The sequence below is a fragment of the Myotis yumanensis genome, unplaced genomic scaffold (assembly GCF_028538775.1).
Source record: "Myotis yumanensis isolate MYYU_CA2020_CCGP unplaced genomic scaffold, mMyoYum1.0.hap1 SCAF_2, whole genome shotgun sequence".
Classification (NCBI taxonomy): Eukaryota; Metazoa; Chordata; class Mammalia; order Chiroptera; family Vespertilionidae; genus Myotis; species Myotis yumanensis.
In genome coordinates this window covers 52598095-52624968 of record NW_027223753.1, presented here as the reverse complement: position 1 = coordinate 52624968, position 26874 = coordinate 52598095, and the positions used below count along the sequence as shown (strand labels likewise).

The window sequence follows — 26874 nt, the reverse complement described above, 5'->3', positions numbered from 1 at the left end:
GCCTCCTGGTGTTCAAAGAGTATCCTCCCACATTGAATAACAGATATATTGCACAATAATTTGTATATGAGAACATTATGGTAGGCTACATCATAAAGGAGGAGATAAATCAGTTCCTGCAGTCTGTGGACTGTATTAAGGATTTGGTTATTTTCCCGAGGATAATATGAAGCCATAAAAGAATAAGAAGAGGGAGGAAATAACTTCTGTGTTTTAGAAAAATTATTTTGAAATATGAGGTTGTAGGTAAGGAAAAAGGAATGTTGGAGACAAGTTATTTAGTCAAGAGAGAATCATTATTTTATGGTGAGCAGAGATGGAGAATTTTCAATTACTATTTGCTGATAAATTGCAAACAAATGAAACTTTATTATTTGTTCTTCTAAATCAAACTATAGGCTCAATAAAAATAAGTTTGGATATTAATTTGATTTCAAATATTAAATGAGATATGGTAGAGGTCTTAATGATGAAAATCTAATAATGACAAATTTATTATACTTAACTAACATAAAAAGAAAACAGTAATATGTTTCAGAGAAATGTTGAAATGAAACAATTTTGTTAATTGATTAATAACTCCATGCTTTACTTTGCAGCTATAATTAACAAATATTTTAAAATAAATGTAAGTACTTCTGTGTTTAGTATTCAGTTTTCTAAAATAATGTACATATAACAAACAAATCCTATGTAGTAAAAGCGTAATATGCTAAGTGTCCAACTGATCAGTTGACAATTCCGTTGACTATGATGCGCACTGACCACCAGGGGGCAGATGTTCCGACTGGTAATTTAGCTTGCTGCTGGGGTCCAACAGATCGGGACTGGCCAAGAGGGGCCGACACGCCCTGGAGCCCTCCAGCGGTCCCTCCCCAGCTGGCCAGCCCCCATCGGCCCTGATTGGAACTGGGCAAGATGTCCCTGATTATCCCCCATCACTGGCCAGGTGGAGGGACCCCACTGGTGCACAAATTCATGCACCAGCCTGTAGTAATATCTATAATAATAAAAGTGTAATACGCTAATTAGATAGGACAGCCAAATGACCTTCTGGACATTGGGAGGGCCGAGGCAGAGGCAGTTAGGGGTGATCAGGCAGGCAGGTGAGCAGTTTGGGATGATCAGGCAGGCAGAGGAAGTTAGGGGCAATCAAGCAGGCAGACAGAGTAGTTAGGTGCAATCAGGCAGGCAGGCAGAGTGGTTAGGGGCAGACAGGTAAGGCAGGCAGGCCAGCGGTTAGGAGCCAGTGGTCCCAGATTGCGAGAGGGTGTGGGCTGGGCTGAGGGACCCCCCTCCCATGTACAAATTTTGTGCACTGGGCCTCTAGTATAAAATAAGATAATAATTAAAACACCATGTTTGGCAAATAAGTTCTCAGTGAATGTTTGTGGTGAGTTTTTATATTATGATTTTTCAGACATTATATCTGTTTTATCTTAAATTTCTTGACTTCACAGCTTCTTAAACTTAACTGTGTTAATGGTGTCACAGGTCACAAGATAACCTGGAGAATCCACTAATCATCTAGAATGAAAATAGTTTTGAAATAAATACATTTGTGAGGTGGAATCATGATAAATATAAATAGCAATTATTTGAGAATATGAGAAATATTAATCTATCATTATTTCATACTGCTGCCCCCATTTTGCAGTGAAAATTGTGTGGAAATTAGAAAATCACTTCTAATGAAATAAACTTGATTTCAGTCTCCAAAGCCATGTGATCCTGCACCGAAAAATAACACACTCATTATATATGAATAATCCAGATAAATTAGTCATTTGGGAATGCCAAAATTGGATTCTGAATGGAGATATGGCCAGCAGAAAAAGCATTTGGAAAAAATTAGCTAATCAGACTGTAAGACATTTTACTACTGTCTGGCCACAATCCTTCTCTTCTTTCTCAAAGGAGTCAGGACTAAATATTATTAAGAGTTCCTGAGAGCATCTGGATTTGCTTTCGGGGTAATGGAAAATTAGATCATAAATGATCACACATAAATCTTACCATGTAAATCTCATTAAAATTGGCAAATAAGTGTAAGTGTAGCCCCTAGATTATAATTATAGAAATAGAGCATAATTTTATGTGTTTTAAAACACGATCAGGTACATGCCTCAAGGAGAAATTGTGGGGAGGTGGGCAAACATTCTTTAGACTGAAGAATTGTCTTAATTTTTTTTTAATCTTTAATTTCTCTATTGGTTAAGGTATTACAAATGGGTCCTCATCCCCCCCAAGAATTGTCTTACTTTTAAAACTACTTACATGTGTTCCATTAACATGTTCTTTAAACCAATGCTGATCCTTAAATATACTGCATTATTAATAAAGTGTGTTTGTGCACCTGCACTTGAATGCGCACACCAGGAAAGAATATGTACCAAACAAAAAAGGAAAGCGTTTACTCTCCCACCAACATCTAAAGAAATTCTAATTCCTTCAACCCTATAAAGCCAGCTTCAACTCGGTGTCCATTATTCATTACTCTATTTGTGTACAAATGCTCACCTCATAGTCCAAATAAATCCCTCCCTTAAACTCTGAGAAAAAATTAATTGAGCTTATATGTCACCTATATTTAGTAATGTACACTGTAAACTTTAACATAATAATAAAACAGAAACTAATTGACTGGACAACTGCTATCCAGTCATTGTATCCAGAGGAATTGAAAAATGGAATGTTAGTATTGACTATCCAGGAGGGACTGAGATGGCCTGTGAGCAGGTAGCATTAATTCACGATTCAATCAGTAAACACCCGTCGTCCATCACTTTATTCTGGAAGGAACCTTAGAGATTACATATTATTCCAATCCCTCTGCCTTGCAACAACTGGAATGGAGCCAAGAAAAGATTTGTCTTTGATCCTTCACCAGCTAGTGGCTAAAATTTGCCAAAAATTAGGGTCTCCTGTCATCTATTTCAGTTTTCACTCCAATTATAATCATTATGCAATGTTAAAATACTGATTTAAAATTAGCTACATCCATAACAAATTTTACTTTTCCTTCATTTTAAACCATAAGGTCTTTCTACTATATGTAAACAGCTTCACATTTACTTATATAGCCATTAAGTGTTTCTGATTGGCATAGACCAGTGGTTGGCAAACTGCGGCTAGCGAGTCACATGTGGCTCTTTGGCCCCTTGAGTGTGGCTCTTCCACAAAATACTGACTTCTGTGCACGGGCCACAAAGTTTCAATCGCACTGTACATGCGCGCCTGCATGTGGTATTTTGTGGAAGAGCCACACTCAAGGGGCCAAAGAGCCGCATGTGGCTCGCGAGCTGCAGTTTGCCGACCACTGGCATAGACAATCAACAATAATGATGGAAACACAAAATATAGATTGATAGAAACATAGCCATTTCAGTGGTATCATATAAACACAGCCTGGGTGTCTGAAAATGTTCACTTGGCCAGTGAAGTTCTGTGATTAAGAAAGTTTATTATACACTAAAGTTTTCTTCCTTAAACTTTTATGTTTCCATAATAGATATTACTTTCATTACATTCTATAGTAGTAAAAAACAAGCTCTGTTCAAGTAACATTCTGATAGAAGAGATGAAAATCTAGGTTGAGCTTACTAGAAAAATAAAATTTATAATGAAAAAAATTAATGGCATGATGTATTAGAAAAGATGGATTAGATGTTCTTCCCACCAAGTGTACTAAACACACTGACATTAAATGTAAAACAAACACAAGATAACTCTGAATGTTGAGAAAAAAAAACAGACTGGCCAGGAGCCTGAGGACCTACGGAGTGACCTGGCTGTGTGTTCCCTGGGTTTTCCTTTTGCTTCATGCATTAAGCCAGACTGAGTGCTAGAGAGGCTGGCAATTTACAAGTGCCAAAAGGCATGGACAAAAATTCCCAAACAAAAGCCTGCTCAGTGTAGCCTAAGTACCAGAAAAGGGGCATCCTGGCAAGAAGAAAGCTTTTAAACAATAATTGCTCAAGCCCAGCCAAATACTCCCCAAAACAAATCTGGCTGCACAAAGCTTCTTAAACCTCCTTCCTTGGGGTCAGGAGTGGAAATGAGGGCGGTGTGGTGGTATTAAAAATGGTTGAGTTGAGTTGCCAGGATGTCCATTCCCACCAGGCAGTGATAACACATGCCAGTATGTTAGAGGAGGCCTCGTGGTGAGTCAGAAGTTTCATTACCACTTACAAGTAAGGAGACCAGGCCTTATACTATGGTGTCAGTGGAGACCATGTGGGGAGCAAGAACGAAGTGTGGCTAGAGTACTAGCAACAGAGGCCTAGCAGGAACCTGAATTTCCACATCAGCCTATCAATAACATAGAAACACCCCCCTACGGTTGGGAACATAGACTTCTACCCTGATCTGGCACTCTAGAGACGTTAGCCCTTTTTCCTAGGAGGAGGTTGTGAGCATACTATTTAAAAAGATGATTTTAATATTTTCCAGAGTCTCATGATAACAAAATAATCAATTAAAAAATCAACATACCATGAACTAGCAAACTTTCAACTTGAATTAGAAAATGATATTAATAGATGTCCACACCAAGGTGACACTAATGTCAGGATTATCTGAAAAGGATTTTAAAGAAGCTATTTTAAAAATGTTTCATTGAACAATGAAGAACATGATAGAAACAAATGAAAAGAAAAAAAAAGTCTCAACAAAGAAACAGAGTCAGCAAAGAAAAAGAGTCTCAACAAAAAATAAACAAAAGTTATAAAGAACTAAAATAATAATGTAGAACAGAACAATAGAATAATCAAAAATAAAAACTCAAAGAATGGGATCAACAACAGAATGGAGAGGACAGATTACGGACTAAGTAAACTCAAAGGTAGAATAGAAATTACCTCCAATGAACAACAGTGAGAATAGACTAGAAAAAAACAACTACCAATAAAACAGATCTGAGGGACTCAGGGGACTATAACAAAAGAGCTAACATTTATGCCATTGGAGTCTCAGAAAGTAAGGATAAAGAGGGTGGAGCTGAAAATTTTTTTGAAGAAATAGCGTTTGTTTGCTGAGCTCTCACACAAGCCTCACTTCAGGAAGAAGCCTGAATTAAGCTGCCTGCCTCCTGCACTAAAATGCCTGCCTGCTCTTTGTTCCTGCAGTTTGAGTCAGCCCTTATAGAGCAGTTCCTGGAATTCTATTTCAACCAATAGAACTGAGACTGTCCCTGTCCAATCAGAGCGCTCCAGGTATGTCCCTATCATCTTCACCGGCCAATCAGAGTGGCTCAATTCTGACCAATCAGAAGATTGCTTTTTGGACCAAACTGTGAGGATTTGAAGTCTCATTTGCATGAGAATAGACGATCAGAGAGGAGAGGTGGGGAACCTTTCTTTATATAAATTAGTTCCCCTCTGTCTCAGAGAGTGCACTTGCCCTTTCCAGGAAAGCTGGAGCTGAATCAGAAACACAGGGTATGTCTTATACTCAGGGCCAGAGAGGAGTAGAACAGAGTGAAGCAGAGTGTGCATCCAGATCAAACTGGAGCAGGACAGAGTGAACTCGACCATATTGGAAAGACGCACTGCTGTCTAACCAGAGAAGCAAGTCACCCTAGGGAGACCTAGACACAGGCCACTTTGCCCTAGGGGTGCCTCAGAGCCATGTTCTTCCAGAGCTGTGCTGTTCCAGAGCTGTGCAAGTCTCATAACTGAGCTGTAACACGACTGAGTGGCCTCCATGCTGTAACATAATTAAGCTGTTCACACTGAATAAAGTTTGGTTGACAGACCTTAACAGACACCTTATCAAAGAAGATGTTCAGATGGCAAATAAGCATATGAAAAGATGCTCCACATCATATGTCATCAGGGAAATGTAAAGGAAAACAATAGGATACTACAGACCTGTCAGAATGGCCCAAATCCAGAACAGTGACTATATCAAATGCTGGTGAAGATATTGAGGAACAAGAACTTTCATACATTGCTGATGGAAATGCGAAACGGTACAGCCACTTTGGAGGTCAGCTTATTGATGTGGTTCAGACAATTTTCATATTAATATTAAGTTGCTTTGGCAGTTTCTGACAATACTTAATGTACTCTTACCGTAGGATCCAGCATCATGTTCCTTGGTATTTAACAAAAGGAGTTGAAAACTTATGTCCACACAAAAATTTGCATATGGATGATTGAGGCAGCTTTATTCTTAATTGCCAAAGCTTGGAAACAAACAACCACTCACATTTATTATAAGACTTCTCTTTCTGGTTTAAATACTTAGGTGAAATTTTCAGTGAGATTCTATGACAATAATTTAAAGAGCTTTGAAGACAGTATAGTATCCTTGCAACTCCGCCCCCCCCCCAAAAAAAAAACTTCTTACCTCTTTGCCTATCATCTACATTTTAATAGGTAAGTTGATATTTTTAAAAGTGGTACATGTATGAACATATGATTTATTTTACATAGAGTGATTTAACAGGGAACTGACTTTGTTTTCATTTTCTTTTATTTAATAGCCATTTCCTGACTGTGCAACTTGTAACTGCCACTATATAAAGAATACAAAGTTTTAAGTTAGTTCTTGCAAGAAAGAAGCTCACCATCTACTTATATTTTTATTCAAACAACCGCAAAAATGACAATTTCTTTTAAAAATAAGGACTATCACTTCAACTCTGGCTTAAATAAAAGAGCTCCCACAGAGAAATCATAGAAAGAGATTTATAATCAACCTTTAAATTCATTACATCTTTGCTAACCTAGGTCACTCCATCACATGGCAGGTGAATGTAGAGATTTAATCGATGAGGGGGAGCTACTTTGGTAGCTATTGAATTCAAATAAAATACTTTTCCCCCTACAAACCTGCTTTACTATTTTCTGTGAAAGCACAAGATGGTATGTTTTTATAAATGTAATCTATAATGGAGTTTCGCAACCTGAGGTGATTTTTGCCCTCTCTCCCCTAATCCATGGACATCTAGACAACATCTGGTGAAATTTTGGTTATCACAACTATTGCCATCTACTGGTGCTATTGCCATCTAGTGCATAGGGGCCTGGGAAGCTGCTAAACATTTTCCAATGTACAAGGCAGTACTGACCACAATTACCTGCCCCAAATACCTAAAGTGCCTGGGTTGAGAAACCTTTCTATAAAGGAAGACCTTCCCACCCCCGACAAATTCCCTGAACATCTTAGTTCTGACAGTGACCTGCAAATCATCACTGTAGGTCAGTTTAATTTGATAAGGTGCTCCAAGCTTAAACTAGCTTAATTAAATAGAAAATCAATTATGGCCCGAGTTAAGGAGTTATTATCCATATGTCCTGTTTATAAGAGCCTCCTGTCTGACTCAGGAATTACAAAGGTATCTCATTAGTTCTTTCCACTAGATCCTGAGACCTGTTTGCCTAAAATTTCTCATGCCTAGACGGTAATAGCATGAAAAATGTTCCTGGGTTTACTCATTCAGTATCAGAAAACAAATGTGAACTTATAGTCTAAATTTTTTTCCCTAATAATAATTTCATTTGCCCTGTGGAATAAAAAATCAAGCTAATTAAACTAAGAAAGTTTAAGAAGGTTCCTTATAACTTTATCTTTTCAACAACACTGAAGTCACGGGGCATGAAAAACATGGGTATAAACCAAGCTACATGATGTCATAGTCACTAATCACACTCAGGCTCCACCTTTCTCCTTCCAAACTCACTCCATACTGGTTATCACATTTCTTCAAATATTAGAAGTTGAGCTTTGAAAACAAAATAAAGGTACATGACTCAAAGGAAGTAATAATTCATTCCAATGTCAGTTCCTAAAAACTGTGATCAAGGGACCATTCTATTGCACCCACTAAAAAGTTCAAACAATGCTGTTACCTATTCTTGATACTTAAAAACAAATTATACTAAGGACCTATGTGCTAATTAAGCAGGGAGGTTTCCTTTCTTTCGTATTCTTGTTTTTATTTTATTTTTCTCAGAACGAGCCAAGATTGCCAGGATTTTAGTCTATGCTGGGAAGAAATCTAGGATCTCAAAACCCTGTAAAATCCTCTCAAATATATTCCTTTAGAAAGGTTGGGATGGGAGAAGGAAGTCCTAGAAGTTTTAAAAATCATTTTCCTCCCTAGAACAGCAAAAGTACTGTAGTTACAGCCCCGCATATATGTAAATAATCTCTCCACTAGCCCACATATCTATCTATAAACTAGGTTTAGTTATTGCTTCCCTGTGGGTTTTGTGAGAGTTAAGTGCATTGTGATCAGTGAATGGAAGTTGATTAAAAAAAAAAAAACACCTAGAAATAAACAAAATAAACTCTTTGCCTTTAAATAGAAGTGGTTCTAGTTTCCTTTTACAAGCCTGAAGGGTTGTTGTACATATTAAAACTGCTGCATAGCTCCATTCCTGGTCACAGAAATCCCAGCTCCCTCTTCCTTCCTCCCAGAAGATGTCAGATCTCTGGGAAACAGCAGTTACAAAAGGATGCTTTTCATAGCTTGTACTAGAAAACGCTGGCACCCTACTCCTGCATAAAATAGAGCTAAACTGAGTCAGAATGCCGGAAGCTGTCTTCTGCTTCTCTTCAAATGAATCTCAATTATTTCTAGAGAGAATTCTAAATAACGCTGCATAATTTTGCCCATGGACATGACATGTCGATTTTTCTAATCCCCCGTTTGCCCTAGATAATTTTAAGCTTTATCCATCAGTGTACCACGCGAGGAAGAAAAAAAAAATTGCAGTTAACACCATGACAGTGTGATCTAGCTATCTGGCATCAATATTAGCAGGAGTCTCTCATTTGACAATTATCTCCCTAGCGTAAAAGACTGTAAGGAGAATGTTTCCATTCACCCGCAAATGACTAACATTTTATTGATGTTTCAAAATGCGGTTGAATACCATTGCGCTCTCAATTTCTGAGCCGGGTTTGAGAGTTAGGCTTGAATGCCAATAACATCAGTAACTCCTGCTGCAAACGTTTTGGTTAATTGCCAAGCCTTGGAGTGTCGGTTCAGCGGGGAGGTGATGCTGGTTAGGGGCTCTTCCATCAGCCAGTGTAGTGGTCACAGGTGATGGAACCCTTCCCTTTCTGCACAGATCCTCGTGCACCGCGATAAAAATCACTCTGAGCGCGGCTACCGCCAAGCAAAACGACTCCCTGCCCGCCTCGTAAAGAGCTCAGTCTGGGGAGGCAGCCGGATGCTGACCCCTGCAGAGATTATTGTTTCTGTGCGCCTTGCCAAAGGACCCTGCTAGCATTATGGAAAACGAGTTAGGGACGTGCGAGGTTTTATTTATCTCTTCCAAGAAGAACTGGCATCAGGCGAAGAACATCTTTAAAGGCTGCTTAAGGAGGCTAGGGGTGGAGGAAGGGAAGAAGGAAGGGGGTGCTGAGCCTGTTTTTTAATTACTCTACTTGTGTCTCCCCTTCACTCCCCCGCTTTGCTTTCCAAACTCCTCAATCTGAACCAGATTGATTGGCTGATTGGTGTAACTGCTATTGACTCCAACCTCGGCTCTCTCTCTCTCTCTCATTGATCTGCAAACAACCTGGAATAGCTAAAGGTTCTTTAAAGCTGGACATGCATTCAAGAGGGGAAGAAGTAGAAAATGAAGGGGGCGGCCCCATGCCCAGCACCCCACTCTGCCGTGGGCCAGGACAGAGGCTCGCAGCCGCGGGGCGAGCGGCTAAGGGGCTGCGGCGGGGGAGGCGGGGGAGCGGTTCTGCGCCACCGAGCAGGAAGCCTGTCCATCCTGGCCTGGAGGCTGTTAAAAAATGCAATCCTGTGACTCGTTAAACCCGATAACCCTGCCCTGCCTGGATACAGATGCGCTGATCATCTCCAACGGGCTAAACTGCCTCTTACATAACAGGACGGCCTGGCTCTACACAATTAAAATACTAGATTGTAGTCTCTTCCCGACTCCGCATCCCCGCACTACCCTCCCGGCCCCTCTCAGTGCGCCTGCGTGCAGGGCGCGCACTGGCCCGGCGTGCACGATTCGCGCGCGCACACGAGCACGCGCATGGCATACACTCACATACATGCACACGCTCACACTTTCAACACACACACACACGCACACGCACACACAAACACAAACACACTTTAGTGTCAACACACACGGGGGAGGGAGGCGTCCTCCAAACCGTATTGACTGACCCTATAGACACTCCAGCTGCTCCACTGCAAAGCCTTGCATGCACCTCCCGCGCGTCCCCTCAAAAAGCAGCCCCACCCACTGTCCCTACCTATTTCCGAAAAGAGGTAAACAGTGAACTAGTTGGCTGCTTGTTAACTGTAGCACAGCCGCCCAGGCGAGAATAGAAACAAATAAAAAAGAAACAACAAATCCTCTCAGTCCCAGGCGTCATGATGGCGCCGGCCACAACTTGGAGGACTTGAAAGTTACGGTGCCTCCAAAGGTGAAACGCATGGGAGAGGGAAAGCCAAGCGCTCCTCTGCTCTCTCCTTCTCGGCCCGACACGGAGACTTTTCTAGCAAAAGCAGGGCATCTGCCAGGAAGGGAAGCCTTCTGTCTAGGAGGCATCTCTCTTTCCCCCGCAGTCTGCGTAATTGTGATATACCTCCTCCTGATAGATATTTTCATTTTCTTCTTTTTTTTCCTCCATTCATTTCCCCCCCTCCCTGTTGCATCCCCCAATCCCCGGGCGGGGTTGCTAAGGAAACGGCCGCTTGGCAACGCGCGCGAGCCGGGGGCCGCCGGCGGCCGCTGCGCCCCGCGCTGCTTCTGCTCCTGCTGCTGCTGCTGCTGCTGCTGCTGCTGCGGCGATTGCAGCCGCCGCCGCTCGCCCAGCCTCCGCCTTCGCCGCGCCTCCTCCCTCACTCGCCGCGCGCTCGCCTCCTCGCTAGATGGTGTGCGAGCCGCCCGAGAATCAGACACGCTCCGGACTCGGCCAAAAGCAACCGAGAGGAGGTGTAGTGTAGTGCCAGGGGGTGGGAGGGGAGGGAGGGAGGGACAGCGAAGAGGAAAAGGCGGGGAGGCAAAAAAGAGAGAGAGAAACAACACCCAACAACTAGAGAGGGGAAAGAAAGAAAGAAAAGAAACCCACCCATCCACACAAAAAAAAGAAAAAAAAAATCCTGTGGCGCGCCGCCTGGTTCCCGGGAAGACGCCAGCACCAGGGGGTGGGGGAGCGCGAGCTGAAAGCTTCTGGAGAGTGAGCAGCCCTAGCAGGGATGGACATGATGCTGTTGGTGCAGGGTGCTTGTTGCTCGAACCAGTGGCTGGCGGCGGTGCTCCTCAGCCTGTGCTGCCTCCTGCCCTCCTGCCTCCCGGCTGGACAGAGTGTGGACTTTCCCTGGGCGGCCGTGGACAACATGATGGTCAGAAAAGGGGACACGGCGGTGCTTAGGTAGGAAGAACGGCCGGCGTGCTTTTCGTACTTGTCTCGGTCTATCCTTCTCTCTCTCTTTCCACCTTTTTGTTTTTATTTATTTTTTTTGCCTTTTTTTTTTTTTTTAAACCGGGTAATAACGCTGATGGGGATCGTTATCAAAAGACCACATCTCAAGACACCCAGGTGCTAATTCTGCCCCAGCCCTGCCTGCTCCCTTTCCGCTGGGGCAGGTAGTGAGCTGGGCTCCTGATGCTAACGCACTTTGCCCGGACACCAAGTAGCCCCGGGATGAGTGGAGCGTGCGGGTTAGGAGGGGCAGGTGGTACTTTGAAACTCCATTCACAAGGTCTCTGTTTTACTGGCATTGGGTACTCTGGGAGAGTCTGACAAGTTTATCAGGTTTGTTGCTGTTTGGCTCTAGTCTAAGAGACTTTTTCCAACTGCTAGCTCCCAGCTCCCATTTATTTTCCCTCTCAGTTGGACACTTCGGCTCAATTTCTCCCTCTTCAGCTTTCTTTCCTTTTACTGCTTTTACCGTTTTCCCCCTTTTCTCCCTTCTCTTTCTTTTTTTCATTCCCCCACCCTCTTCTTACTCTCCCCCCATCCATTGCCTCTTTCCTTCCCTTTTCTATTTTCTCTCCATTCTTTCCTTCTATTCCGACTTTATCCTCAATTTTCTCTTTTTTATCACCTCCATTCTAATTCTGCATTCTCTTATTTAACCTCCTTTCCTCCACGCTTCACCCCCCCCCCCCCCACTCCCTGTTTCTGTTCCTCCTTAATGTTCCTATTCTGTGATCTTGTCAGCCCCACTTCCCATCTCTTTCCCTATCGCTGCCACATACACATGCATCTTCCTTCTAACACCCTCCAGTACTATTTTTTTTTTCACCCTGGCAAATCTCTTTTTCTTAAACACACTCCTTCACATACTCTCTACTTCACATCCCCACACACATTGGCTCTTCCATGGTCTAACAGCCACTTTCACATTCAGATTCTCTTTTACTGTTCAAAAGGCACACACTTCTCTACTGATCCACATGCTGTCACTCACACATGTGTACAACCTCTCTCTCTCTCTCTCTCTCTCTCTCTCTCTCTCTCTCTCTCTCGTCTCATTTTCTCTATTCCCTCTTTCTTCTCTATTCCCTCCCTCCTTCAATTTTCAGTTTTACTTCTTTTTCTCACTCTTCCTTCTCCCCCCTTTTCCCCTAAGCTTGAGCATTGAAATGTTTTGTCATTAATGAACATTCATAGCCTGATGCTACCGCTAAGCAACACTGCCGAGTGAGCTTCTGGATACCTTTTCTCTCTTGTGAAAATATAAATGGATGATCAGCAGTACTTAGATCTAAACAAGGCTAAACGCCCCTATTCCTTCTTTTCCCATCGCCCTCCCTTCCCCCCCCCCTCACACCCCCACCTGATGTACACCTCAGATCTGCCTGAAAGATATTCTTTCTCTCCACTGGGTGGTAGTTGGCTTCTAAGAGTGGATTGCACAAAATAAGTATACATGGCATGGCTAAGTGAAAGAGTGGGATATGTTTCTGTTTGGATCATGTAACATATTTTAAATTTAATGATGTGGGATCTGGGTGTGGTATATAACTTACAGCTTCTGAAACATACTTATGAGTCCAAATTTGTGTGGAATACTATTATAGTATCTAATATAAACTATTAATGTGCTTTTATAACATATCTTCTTATCTTTGCTGTAAACACGGAATGTCACTGGGCATATACACAAGTAATGCATAATTTTTTAATAACCTAGTAAAATACCTCTTCATTGTTGGTAAAAGCAATGAACTCTTTGTCACATAGAGGATATAAATTAAGCCCATATGTATGTTCTTTATATTAAGTTTGTTTTAGAAGTTTGAACAATAGTGGTAAGGATGACACACTATTTTCAGAGGCTGCAAACATATATAATGGGAGTTATAATTTATATGTTTGTAGAAGCATATTGCTTATTTGTAATGAGCATTAATATTTTCAAACTAAAGAATTTGCTAGACTGCTTGTCTTTTGAGGATATACCTTGGCATTTTGCTTCTAATGGATAATCTAGTAAATACTATTGCTAATTAAAATAGCTGAACCCACGGTTTGCTTCTAGGAGACCTATGGCTAGTTTGCTCATTGCTTCAATACTAAAGCTTCTCTAACTAGTGCGAAAGGTATCTTCCCAGTGCTGCTGGTGTGGTGCAGTCCTTGTTTACTTGTATGCACTGTACCTCACCCCCTCCTGGTTTTTTTCTTCTATGTCCTGACTTTGTAATATCCTATTTCAGGGAACTTTTGACTTTTAAAATTTTTAAACAGACTAGAATCTCTGTCTTTTCTAAATGATATTTCTAACTAATTACTGTGTGTTTTTATAAAAAATAAAAACAATCCTTTTTTTTGTCATATGCAGTAGAAATCTGAGCTGCATTATTTTTTATCCAAAGTAATTTGCTTATAGTAATTCTAGAATTCTCTAGGGAGCATCACATTTTTATTTTATTTTTTTACATCGTCCATGGATTTTTAACTGTTTTTACATATATATTTACAAGAAATTCTCAGTTATTTTTCTTTACTCCTCTCCTGCAACTGATATTGACTCTGTTCATAGACCAGTATAGACAGAACTTAAAAGACTAATTGAGTTTAAGTCAGGTGACATATATTTCATCAAAAGTAATGTTACAGAGTTATATAGTATGTTTTTGCTTTGGATATTTAGAATTGTGTTTGATGTTATTCTGTAACTCATTAGAAAACAAAACAAAATAAACAAAATTTACCCTCAACTATAGACTCCAGCCCCCAATTAAGGTACAGAAATCTAATGCTCAAGAGAATATTTTACTGAATTACATTATATCATTTATTAAGTTTTACACAATATACTCCATTTTTCATCTAACACATTCCTCAAGGTGTCTCCAATAAAAAGCAAATAGTGGCATAACAGTTATCAAATAACTTTAAGAGCCAAAGGCCTGAAAGTGCAAACATGTCAGTCAGTGACTCTGTTGCTTGTGGTTACATTAATGAAACAGAAGTTTAAAGGTCGGATGTTACATTTTTATCTCCAAAATGCCACAATATCTGTTTTAGAGAAAAGAATCAAGAAAAACAAAACTTTCCTTAACTCATGTTATAATGTAAAAGGGAAATACATTCTCTGGTCCACTACCCATATCTATAATTTGTAAACCATCTTCTCTGTTTAGCCTAAATAGAGGACTTAGTATGAAATTTCAATTACTAATTTAAGCAATCTTATCACTTTAACTTTGGCTTTTAAAGTTAGTAAAACAATACATTAAATGTCAAAATGTCCATTTCTTCTAATGATGTTATGCACTGATAAGTCTCTGAAGGATTCAGTTGAGCTCTTTGGACCTACATAAAGTATTTAATGATGCACCTACTCAATAAAGTAACATTTGGTATCTCTTACTTAAACTTTGGATTCAAATGAATGCAGGGATGTCTAGAGTACATTGTAATTAGTTACAAGCACAAATTAAACATTCATTAATTTCTTCAAAAGTGACTTTGATTGCAACTACATTTATATGTATTAGTGTTTTATACTTAACAAAACTTGTTAAACTGCATATGGAGAAATTAACTTTTTCTCCAGTCTTCATATTGCATTTTGCAGTACGTAGAAGATTTGAGTTAATGTTTCATGGGGCCACATAGCAAAGGACAGGGGATGATAGAACCACACTGATCACACTTCAGGATCTGGTATTTCTACATGTGGAAAATCAAGGAGAACGTAACTCAGCTCTGTATCAGTACATAAATTTCGGATGACTTTTTAAATATAGTTTTACAGTTGTCTTAATGTGACTAAATTATTTTATTCTTACCTTATTAACAAACACAGTTATGTTAACATGTCCAAGATGTTTAATATTCTTTGGAAACAATACAAGGAACATCCTCATTTATATCCTGCCAGTGTCTGAACATTTTTAAAAACACAAGTCATTTTAAGGAAATTATTTCAATATGTTTCTACTTCAACTCTTCTGTATGAATTCTGCACATTTTACGTCACCTTCCTGATATGAATTCAAATTATTCTCTTCTGTGCTTGTCATGTTTTAACCAAAGGAAAGGAGAGTCTTTTTTTAAATGTGACATATTTTACATGAGCAAAGTTGAACACACGTCTGTTAATGTAGTTTATTGAAATGGAACTTATATGAGATCCTAATAATATTGTAAAAGGAAGAAAACTTTTGCTTAAAGCAAAAACATAAAGCACATTTCCACAGAAGGTACATCCGTTGGAAGACACAAAACTTTTATAAGTGGACTTATAACTGGATATGACAAGTATTTGTTACTTCTCAGCTTATTTGTCCTATACATTTGCCTTTGATTAAGTTAATTCATTTTATTTGGATGCAAGAAAGTAAATGATTTACATATGAGAATGGAGAATTACCAATAGCAATAGAAATCAATTATGCTGTACTTTCAGAATATCATTGAAAAGTCTCATATTATCTCTTGAGTCATCCCTACACATTCCAGGTACATTTTCAAGTATATAGATATTTCAACTTTGAAACATTAAGGCATTATTTAAAAACCTATATGCTTATTAAATAGTGCCATTGAACAAGTATATTTAAAATTCTGATTTTTTCCTTTTTTTTTTTTAAAAAAAAAAGAAGGGGTGATAAATTGCCATACTGGGTCAATTGGAAAACTGTGTTTCAGAATATGGAATGAATTGCTACAATATTACTTGTTGTGATTTTTCTGAGCTGTCCTATTAGCATTAATTAATACTTGATATATCAATATGCAATCATTTATTATACTTAAGAACAATAGTATTTTCAACATTTATAAAGATTTTTTTTCCCCCACAGTCTTTTCGTCCTGAAGAATTGGTAAGCCCATGCAGCTATAGAACTCTTGGAACACAAACATGTTAATAAAGTACTTATTTTTTTTTTTTTTAATATATTTTATTGATTTTTTACAGAGAGGAAGGGAGAGAGATAGAGAGTTAGAAACATCGATGAGAGAGAAACATCGATCAGCTGCCTCCTGCACATCTCCTACTGGGGATGTGCCCGCAACCAAGGTACATGCCCTTGACCGGAATTGAACCTGGGACCTTTCAGTCCGCAGGCCGACGCTCTATCCACTGGGCCAAACCGGTTTCGGCAATAAAGTACTTATTTTAAATAGATTGGCTTTGTAATTAAACTGCTCCATGAAATAAATTAATTCTGTATTTCCTGACTTCTGAAGCATTTCAAGAAATGTTCACATCCTACATGTGACAGTTCTGGACCCAATTGACCAGATCCAACCTTCAGCCTTCTGCTGCTCTGGGCTGTTGGAGGTAGATGGTAGAGCTAATTCCTCAGCCATATTTCTCAGTCTGCCATGTCTTCAAGCTGCAGTTGGCCAAGAATAGGCAGTTTGGGAGAATGGAGGACATAATGAGTGAGAGGCCAGAGTGTTTGTTTCTCCCCCTCTTCATCGCTTTGGGCAATGTACAGCAATGTCTCCATCTCCCACTGGAACCTCTTTGTTCCATCTTCCACCTCATAACTGGCTCTTGGGCTTCTGTTTATGCCTCATCCATTTGTTCTTTCATGCTAGGAGCAGTAATGGTTTCCTGCTGTTCTAACTGCTGGGTTTGGCTTCTCAGCTTTTCCATCCCTTTGTAATCAGCTCCCTCCATTAAATTCCCTCTGTTTTAAATATCCAGAATGTGTTAGGTTTTTCTGGTAGAGTCCTTATTAATACAAAGTGAAAAGTAATGGTTTCAGTGATTTTAATTATATTTGATTAAATTACTACTTCACCCATGGCACCATAATGTTGCTTGCTAGCATTGGATAGCAACATTGGGGGATATTGCAAACAAGAAAGATGGATAGTTGTTTGTTTGTTTTTTTCCATACCCAGATTATAATGAGAATAAAACAAATGTGTAAATATTTAATTAAATTTACAATTGAATCAATAAGTTTAGTGAAAAAAATATGTAATGTTGCTATGGGAGGGAAAAATAAAGAAGTTGATGGGTATATATTAGCAAGATTCAATAATACTATATCTTTTTTTTTTTTTTGACTGAGCAAAAGAGAACCAGGGCTAAACTCTGCTTGTGGCTATGTGATCAAAATGCTGAGATAATTCTTACAGTTTTGCCTATTTAAATCAATGGGAATTAAAGGCCTTTCTTTTATGTAGCTTAATACCCAAGGAGTTTTCAGTTTCTTATGAAGTGTATGACCAAAATGATGCCCATGTTTCAAGTACTGAAGTATTTGACTACTGTAGAAATTAGTCTCTCAAACCATTTGAATCTTCTAAATAGAAATCAAATCACTTTTCTACCATATCCTGTTCAAATTAGCATAAATTAAGACATTATGGACATCACATAACTTATATAGAATAGCTAAGGGGATCTTCATTAGTGGATATTGTGGTTTTTTGGTTTGTTTATTTGTTTGTTTTGTTTTAATTTACTCTCCCTCTTAACTGACTATTAGATGATGTGCTGACTTTTCCCCTAGCTTCTTCAAAATACTTTCTGAAAGATATTTGTTTAGGTGCCTGGCTCCAATATAAACAAGCCCTACTATTTGGTACCTTTTCCCACACTTTCACAGGAAAGATCTTAATTGAAGCCATCGTTAATTAATGCATCTTGAACATCTCAAAGATGCTCAAGAAAGGATTTCTGAATTGGGAGGGCAGTTGCTAATTGATCTCTGCCATTCCATCTTTCTCAAAGTTTTGCTGATTCATTATAGATTATCATTGATGCTTTATAGGTATAAGAGAAAATTATATTTACTGTTCTATTTTACCTGAGCAGTATAACATTACCTGCCTTTTGGCTTTTGTAAAGGAAATTTTAAATTAAAATTGGGTAAGATGCTCTTTGATTAGGTGTTTTATGTGTTTCAAATTCATCAACACAAAAAAGAACTTCCCATACTACTAGAGAGTAACATTGAACATTTTTCTACATGGTTATAATCATTATCAAATTGGATTTTAATTAGTTCACCATATTGAAAATGTGGTTAAATGTATTTAATAATAGTACTATTTTTGATTCTTTTAAAAAATGTACTTTCTGTTCTTAGCTGTATTAATTTTGTTTGACAAAACACCTGGGTTTGTAAACACTACAACTTGTTCATCTATCCCTAGGGCTGAGCAGATAACTCTGCATAGATCAGGCTGACATCACTATTTTTAATTAATGACTCCACTGAAGGAGAAATGAAAGAATAAATGTATTTGTTTTTTTAGTTCATTAATTGTTTCAGATTTTAATAACTGTAATATCTCTCAGACTGTGTTGGATCTGCATGCTTATAGTGATTAAGCACTTTTTATTGAATCTATATATGAAGAGCCTCTGCCTTAAGTAATTCCTGCAAAAGTTCTAATTTAGGGATAAGACACATTGGAATCAATCAGTGTCTTTAAACTAGGATACAAACTACAGTGTGCCTTGAAGAAAAAGTATACTAAAAGTATTTTTTAAAATAAAATGTATTTCATAAGAGTAAAAGGCATTATATATAATAAAGGTAAGTTAAGAATTGTTCGATTAAGCTTTTATGATGTGTGTGTTTTATGAGTGTTGTGTCAAGATTTTAGATGTGTATGTCTCACTGAGGGTTTCAGAAGAAAAAGTTTGAAATGCAATGGGATACTTATTGGAAGATTTTTGAGATGTCATTATAATTTTAAGAAGACCCAAGCTTTTAAATTATATAGGAAGGCTTTTGCTATTTGCAATTATAATCAGCAGATAACAAGGACAGTTCAAAACAGCAAAACATTTTTTCTGTTTCTACCTCAATGCCTGGAGCCTCCTCTTCCTTTCTCTTAAGGTTTCAATTAAATAAAATCAATAAAAGTAAAGAGGTAGAGAGAATTGGCCATTTGCTGTGGATGAAAAGCTTTCAATTGTGAAAAGTAGCTACACACCCCAAACCAGGGCAGAACTTTTGTATCATTCCAAATGTCTTCCAGAGTTAGGGCAACAGTACTTTATAAACCACAGGGTGTTGCTACAGCTGATAGAATTTTAATGTGGTCATATGGCTTTGATTTATAACGGTGGGGAGGTTATCTATTAGCATAGTGGTTTCTAAGCCATATCAAGTTCTGAATCTTGAGAGAGGACCTTTGCTGCTCTGAAGCATCCAGCTGGCATGGGAACTGGTCTTTTAATCACTTTCTCTAGGAAAAGGGGAATATAAGAAAGCAAGACTTTGGCAGTGTTGCCAACATTAAGTGTTGCTCTTTTGAACAGAAGCCAATATATTATACTTTCTGGATAGCTGGTAATTTGTTCAATTTAAGAGAGATGTTTATAACCCTTTTCAATCCAGAACTAAATTATTCTTTACTGTATTTCACTAAGTCATTTAGACACAGGTTAGTGCCCATACTCATGCTACAAAATAAGTTTTCTTTAAAGCTTTAGCTCCTGCCATAAAGTATTGAAAGGTTTGGCTGATCTAAAAGGCCATGGGAAAAAATGTGTTCTGTTGTCTCCAGAAACTCCTTTCCTCTCATGGAACTAAATTAAATTTAGAGATATTAACAGGATTTAGGAGATATTGTGAACGTAAGAGCTGTAATCAGAAGGCAAGAGAGTATTGCCTATATATTCTCTCCAGTAACATTACATACCATTGTATTGGGATATTAAGTGAATAAATCAAAGGGGTCATAAAGTTTTCCTAATCTTATAGATATAATATCTCTTACAGGAGGACAAACTTAGATATATTTTATTTGCGAGTAACCCATTTTCAAATTAATGTCTAGGTAATTGATAAGCTGAATAGAAAATGGCATTTCTACTGTTTAACATATTGCTTGACATATTATTAGTGCTCAAAACCTGAATGCTGAGTAGGAATTGAAGGAAGGGGTAGAAAGGGAAAGAAGGAGGAAGGAAGAGATGTAAGTATGTTATGCTATATGAGTGATTTCTAACAAAATCACCTCACTGTGATGACAAAAAATTAAGCCCACAAATTTTACTATATGGAATAATTATAATAAAAGAAATGAATTTCAGTTCAAATAATTCATTTTATTATTGGAATAATGTTAGACCTACATCATATTTTACACTCAGGTATATGTCTGCCTCCAAAGTTGCTGGTCCGTTTATGTTTATTATAAAAGATAGATAGTAGCTCTATACCTTGGCCTCCAATGGGATCAGGGACCAATGTTTTATAAATTTCTGTATGTATAAATCTTTGAATAATTGCTCACTTCTCTTCCTGAGAATATGCCATTAATCAATGTTTTGCTCATATGTCATTAATGTGAAATAGATATAAGGAATTACTTTTGCTTATGCACAGAGTTTAGCATTTATTATAATTGTATAGTTGCATTGAAAAACCCATCATGCTTTGAGGTATCCACAACAGGGGTGATGGGAGTTTGAGTTTTTATTTCTCTGCTTACTGGCTATGCGACATGAACAAATGCCTCATCCTCACTTAGGACCTCCCTAGCAAAATGACATAGATGATGTGAGAAATGCTTGTAAAATGCTAACCCAGTACCTACTACATAGTAAGAACTCAATTTATATTAGCTAATGATTTTGTGCTTCTTTTATTTTCCTGATATCAATCTGAAATTTGATTACTGACATATATTTTTCATCATACCACTGTGCCAATTATATGTGAAATCATTATATATATATATATATATATATATATATATATATATATATATAGTGATTTTGTTAAAATAACATTTGATGAGTAGTTTCCTGGGGTATCAGATGGTGAGCCCCAATTCAAAAGAATACAAGAAAAATTGAAATAGAGAAGTTTATTACTCACAAGTTCGGTAGGACACACATGGCATGCCTCCAAGGGCCACACAAGGAGTTCAAGGCCAGATGCAGGCAGAGGAAGTGGCAGGACCTGGGACATATGCCTTTACTAAGGTCCTAGGAGGAGTGCTTGCTGATGAAAATGGAATAGGTCAATTCAAACCATAAAGAGAGGGGGAGAAGGGAGAGGGAGAGGGGGAGGGGGAGGGGGAGGGGGAGGGGGAGGGGGAGAAAGGGAGAGGGAGAGGGAGAAAGGGAGAGGGAGAGGGAGAAAGGGAGAAAGGGAGAGGGAGAGGGAGAGGGAGAAAGGGAGAGGGAGAGGGAGAGGGAGAGGGAGAGGGAGAGGGAGAGGGAGAGGGAGAGGGAGAGGTGAGAACAAAGGGAAGGCAAAAGCGGAGAGACAGGGAGGCTAATTTCAAGGACTGCTGGGGAAGTGATATCAGGCACTTCAATTTACTATGATTCTTCAGGTGATTATGTAGGGTATGAACTGAAGGAAGGACTGATGCTAGTTCAAGGTCCCTGCTGGCCTTTCGGCCACACAAAATGAATGCTAAGGAAACAACAGTATGGAGTAATTCAGCTAAACTCTTGACATTTTATATTTCAAAGAGTCTATTTAATGGACAACTTGTATTTATTATTGTTAACCCAGTAGCAAATGAAATGACTCCCAATTGGAAAGTCAAAACACAGCAAAAGAGGTTTTAATTATTAGGGTGCAGACCAAGACCACTCAATAGCACAAGAACCATAAATTTTATGCTGAACAGATTGATGCTGATTTAATTAACTTACCAGAGGTAAAGCATTACTGTAACTGGATGATCATAGGAAGTATGAGGACTGAAGAAGAAATGAGAAGAGACAGAAGAAAGTACAATATGATGGCAGTGAAAGAGTTAGAAGGTGAAGATTAATATTTGTGACAGGGTTTAGAATGGAAGAGGTGACAACTGATGACAACATTAGAATAGTTCATATAAAAGCGATATCATTTTTTTAAAGTATTGAATTTATTGGGGTGACATTGATTAATGAAATTATATAGGTTTCAGGTATATAATTATATAATATGTCATCTGTATACTGTATTGTGTGTTCACCACCCAAAGTCAAGTCTCCTTCCATCACTATTTATCCCTCCTTTACCCTTTCTCTCTAGTAATCACTATACTGTTGTCTGCATCTATGAGCTATTAGTGTTTTATTTTTATTTTTTTCTTAGTCCCTTCACCCAGCCCACAACCCGCCTCCCTTCTGATAGCCATTATTCTGTTCTCTATCTATGAGTTTGTTTATATTTTGTTAGTTTATTTTGTTCCTTAGATTCCACCTATGAGTAAAATCATATGGTACTTATCTTTCTCTGACTGGCTTATTTCACTTAACATAATGCTCTCCAGGTCTATCCATTGCTGTTGCAAAGGGTAAGATTTCCTTCCTTTTTATGGCCGAGTAGTAGTCCATTGTGTAAGTGTACCAGAGCTTTTTATCCACTCATCTACTGATGGACACCTGGGATGCTTCCAAATGTTGGGTATTGTAAATAACACTGTAGTGAATATACTGATGCATATATTATTTCAAATTAATGTTTCAGGATTCTTTGGATATATTCCCAGAAATAGAATGGCTTTGTCATAAGACAGTTCAATTTTTAATCTCATGAGGCAACTCCACACTATTTTCCACAGTGGCTGGGTCAATCTACATTCCATCCAACAGTGCAAGAGGGTTCCCTTTTCTCCACATCTTTGCCAACACTTGTTATTTTATTTATCGATGATAGCCATTTTGACAGTTGTGAGCTTCTCAAAACATCATGGTATAGGTATGAAAACAGACATATAGATCTATGGCACAGAATAGAGAGCCCAGAAACAAACTTATATCTATATAGTTGATTCATATTTGACAAATATACGATGGGGTAAAGATGGTTTATTCAATAAACGGTGCTGGGAAAATTGGACAGATATGTACAAAAAAACAAAATTAGACCACCTTCTTACACCATATACAAGAATAAACAAAATAGATTAAAGAACCTGTGTTAGATTGGAAACTATAAAAATCCTGGGGAAAAAAACATAGGTGGTAAAATCTCAAACATTTCTTGTAGCAGCATTTTTCTCTGATATATCTCCTCAGGCAAGGGAAACAAAAGAAAAGTAAACAAATGGGACTACATCAAACTAAAATGTTTTTGCACAGCAATGGAAACCATGAGCAAAATGAAAAAAACAACCCACTGAATGGGAGAACATTTTTGCCAATAATACATCTGATAAGGGGTTGATATCGAAAATTTATAAAGAACTTATAAAACTCAATATCAAAAACAAACAATCCAATTAAAAAAATAGGCTAAGGGTCTGAATAGACACTTCTCCAAAGAGGAGATACAGATGGCCAATAGAAAAGATGCTCAAAGTCACTAATCATCCAAGAGATGCAAATTGAAACAATGAGATATCAACTACCATCAACACCTAGATTAAAAAACAATAGTCAACTGTGAATTGTAGATGGGACAGCAAATAATTATTCAGGATCAACTATGCTTTTATGACCCTTATGAAATCTCTATGTTATGCTGAAGACAATAGGGTTCAGAAGCAGACTTGTATGGGCCAGAATTTTCTATCTATATTGCCATTTTATCCACAGGCAATAAACTCAGTAGAAGCTCAGAAAATATGAATGCTTCTTTTAATTCTGCATATCTGCTAAGTGCACAGCAGAATGATTTAAGTTCATAATCATGTTACAACTCTGAACATCATGATTCATATTCAAATTTCATTGAGTACTTACTATATATGACATACCATCACAATAGTATGCAAAACTTGTCTGGTTTTATAGTCAAATAAACACAGGCTTGGAAAGGTAAGGTAATCTGCCCTGGGTAGAACAAGTAGTGGCTGAGCTAGAATTCAAATCTAGGTCCTTTTATCCCAAACCTCGTGACTTTTTAAATCTGTGATTCTCACTAAAAGATAAAAAACAAATGATAAATTTATTGCTTATCCAATTATTAACATTTAATAAGTACCATATCCATTTTAAAATACTGCTAAATTCACAATGATAAAAAACAAGAATGCATTATATATTTAAGGAAATGTTAAATTATTTTAAATGAGATTTAGTACTTAACATTATAGTAATAATCATTCACTAGATTGGAAAATAGTGAATTCTCTCCCCTCTCCCCCTTTTATTGAATTCATTAGGATGACACTGCTTATCAAAATTATACAGGTTTCAGAGGCACATTTCACAACACATCATCTGTACACTGTATTGTGTGTTCCCGACCCCACATCACGTTTCCTTCTATCACCATTTATCCCCCTATCCTTCCTCCAGCTCCTGGGAAGTCACCACACTGTTGTCAGTGTCCATGAGTTTTTTTCTCTTTTTCTTTTCTTCTTTGTTCAATCTAAAACTACAAATAGTTACCATATTATTGTCCCCTAGAAGTTACCACACCGTTGTCTACGTCCACGAGGTTTTTCTTTTTCTTTTTATCTGTCTGAAACCATATATATTCTGGAAAAAACATTTCATCTAAGATGATTTCATCCCTAATGATTATAAGTTACTGGTAATACAAGAGAAAAACAACTTTGGACATCATTTATAGTTAGGCATTATACATTGGTTACTTTGATGAATCCTCAAGACAACCTACATTTTTTCTACTTTATAAGTGGAGAAACAATCTCATAGAAGACGAATAACTTTCTGAACTTTCATACAGGTAGTAAATGACATAACCATAATTTGGTCCTAGACTTGTGTGTCTCCAAAGCCCATGCTCATTATTATTACTTAAGGCACAATATTTCCTGAGGCTTTTTGTATTCTGTAGTTATTAACAAAAAGGAAAAGCTGTAGGTTGCTTTCTGTAGTTCACCAAGTCCTCAATTTAATCATTTGACTGTGAATTCTGGTATAACTTTAAAACAATGAATCAAACTGATTTAAAATTCTCCTTGAAAAAGGTTAGGCAGCCTAGAGTAAAGCACCATTATTTTCCAAGATAGATGGGAAAATAAATTTAAAAAATTCAGGAATCAAAAAAGATGTTTTTATTCCAATTTTATTAAACATATTGTTAATATGTTATAAAGTCTTAATTGTTTAATTGCAGTCAGTGTATAAAATTGAACCTATGGGAAGTAGATGGGTTGCCTTTTTGTGCTAGCTGTAGAAGAGATATGCTATATAGTTTATAATCTGAGTGGAAACTTATTTTTATAAGTTTGTAAGTGTTATAAGTTTATAAGATTTTTAAGAATCTTCTTTAATGTGTTTTCGTATTCACCTTTTACAGATTTTACATGTGTCCCAAAGAGGAGAGTAAATTTCCTGATGTCTCATTCCTTGGCTATCCAAAGCTTTCCTAACATAAAGTCCTATTTTTGTCTCATAGTATTTAAGAACATTTTCAGCCTTCTCTAGTTCAATTCTAACTCCTTATTTTCTGAATTTTGAATTCCTACAACTTTCCATTTTAAATGTTTATTCCATCAATTTTATATTACAGTATACTGTTGTCTATTATGATTCTGTAAAGGAATATAACAGCCATTATCTTATATAACAGTCTTTCACTTATGTTATCACAAATCCTTCACAGAACTTTGTGTATTAGTATTTGTATAGAATATGTTTACTGAATTCTGGAATACTTGAATTGATTTTTCTTTATTTTTTTTTTTTATTGTGGAGGTGTGTTTTTTTCATAGGAACGTGTTTTATCAGACCTTCATTCATCATTTTCCAGCATATGTTTATTGAGTCCCTGTCATATACTAGACACTTTTTTATAAGTTTGAAATATAGTGATAATAAGAGATAAGGTCCATTCTGTTGAACTGGTTGTGTTTTAAACAGTATTGGGTAGTGTAAAGAACTTATGTTTCACATTTTACTTTACCATCTATTGGCTCTCTGGTCACAAGCAAGTTATTTGGTTTTAAAGAAACTCAGTTTTATTGTTGGTAAAATGAAAATACTGTTAGCTACTCCTATACTGTACTTATTGTCAATCTTGATAATAACATATGTGAATGTGTCCTAAGTGGTATTCAGCACACAGTTGACACTCAATGTCAATGTCTTTTCTCTTTACCTTCCTCATCCATCTTTTCATATAGCTGTAACTTATGGCCAGGACTATGTAGTTAAAGGGATGGTTCATGTCATATTGTGCTTTAGACATTATATTTGTTCTCTAATAATTTCTGAGGCTCACCTGTTTTTCATTCAAGGCAGCTTTCTTAGAAAAGTAGAGATGATTGGAACATGAGATGACTATCTCATTCAGTAGTTTTTATTTCTTGGACTCATTTTTATTTCATATAAAATAATTTGCCTTTTTACTGTCCTCTCCTTAATATTTCTGTACATGGATTTCCCCCTAAATTTGCCAGTTTTTGACATATTCTGAATGTCCATGAAGAGTATATTTTCTTTCTCTCAGTTTCTTCTGCTGGCCTCAAAATCTTCTTGCCAACATTACACGTTTCCTCTAAAATCTTACACTTTTCTCACTATACTTGCATTATCATTTTTTCTTGGTTGGAATGGTAATATATGTAATGAACCCT

The 26874-nt window shown here is 37.6% G+C and overlaps 1 protein-coding gene across 1 annotated transcript in view; it reads left to right on the top strand.

Moving 5' to 3' along the window:
* The first annotated feature begins 10843 nt into the window (after nt 1–10843).
* NEGR1 (neuronal growth regulator 1) overlaps nt 10844–26874 on the top strand; it is an 877308-nt gene continuing 861277 nt past the window's right edge. Inside the window, exon 1 of the mRNA XM_070405386.1 lies at nt 10844–11364. Coding sequence (XP_070261487.1) covers nt 11189–11364 — 176 coding nt within the window. The 5' untranslated portion in view covers nt 10844–11188. The remainder of the gene's footprint in view (nt 11365–26874) is intronic.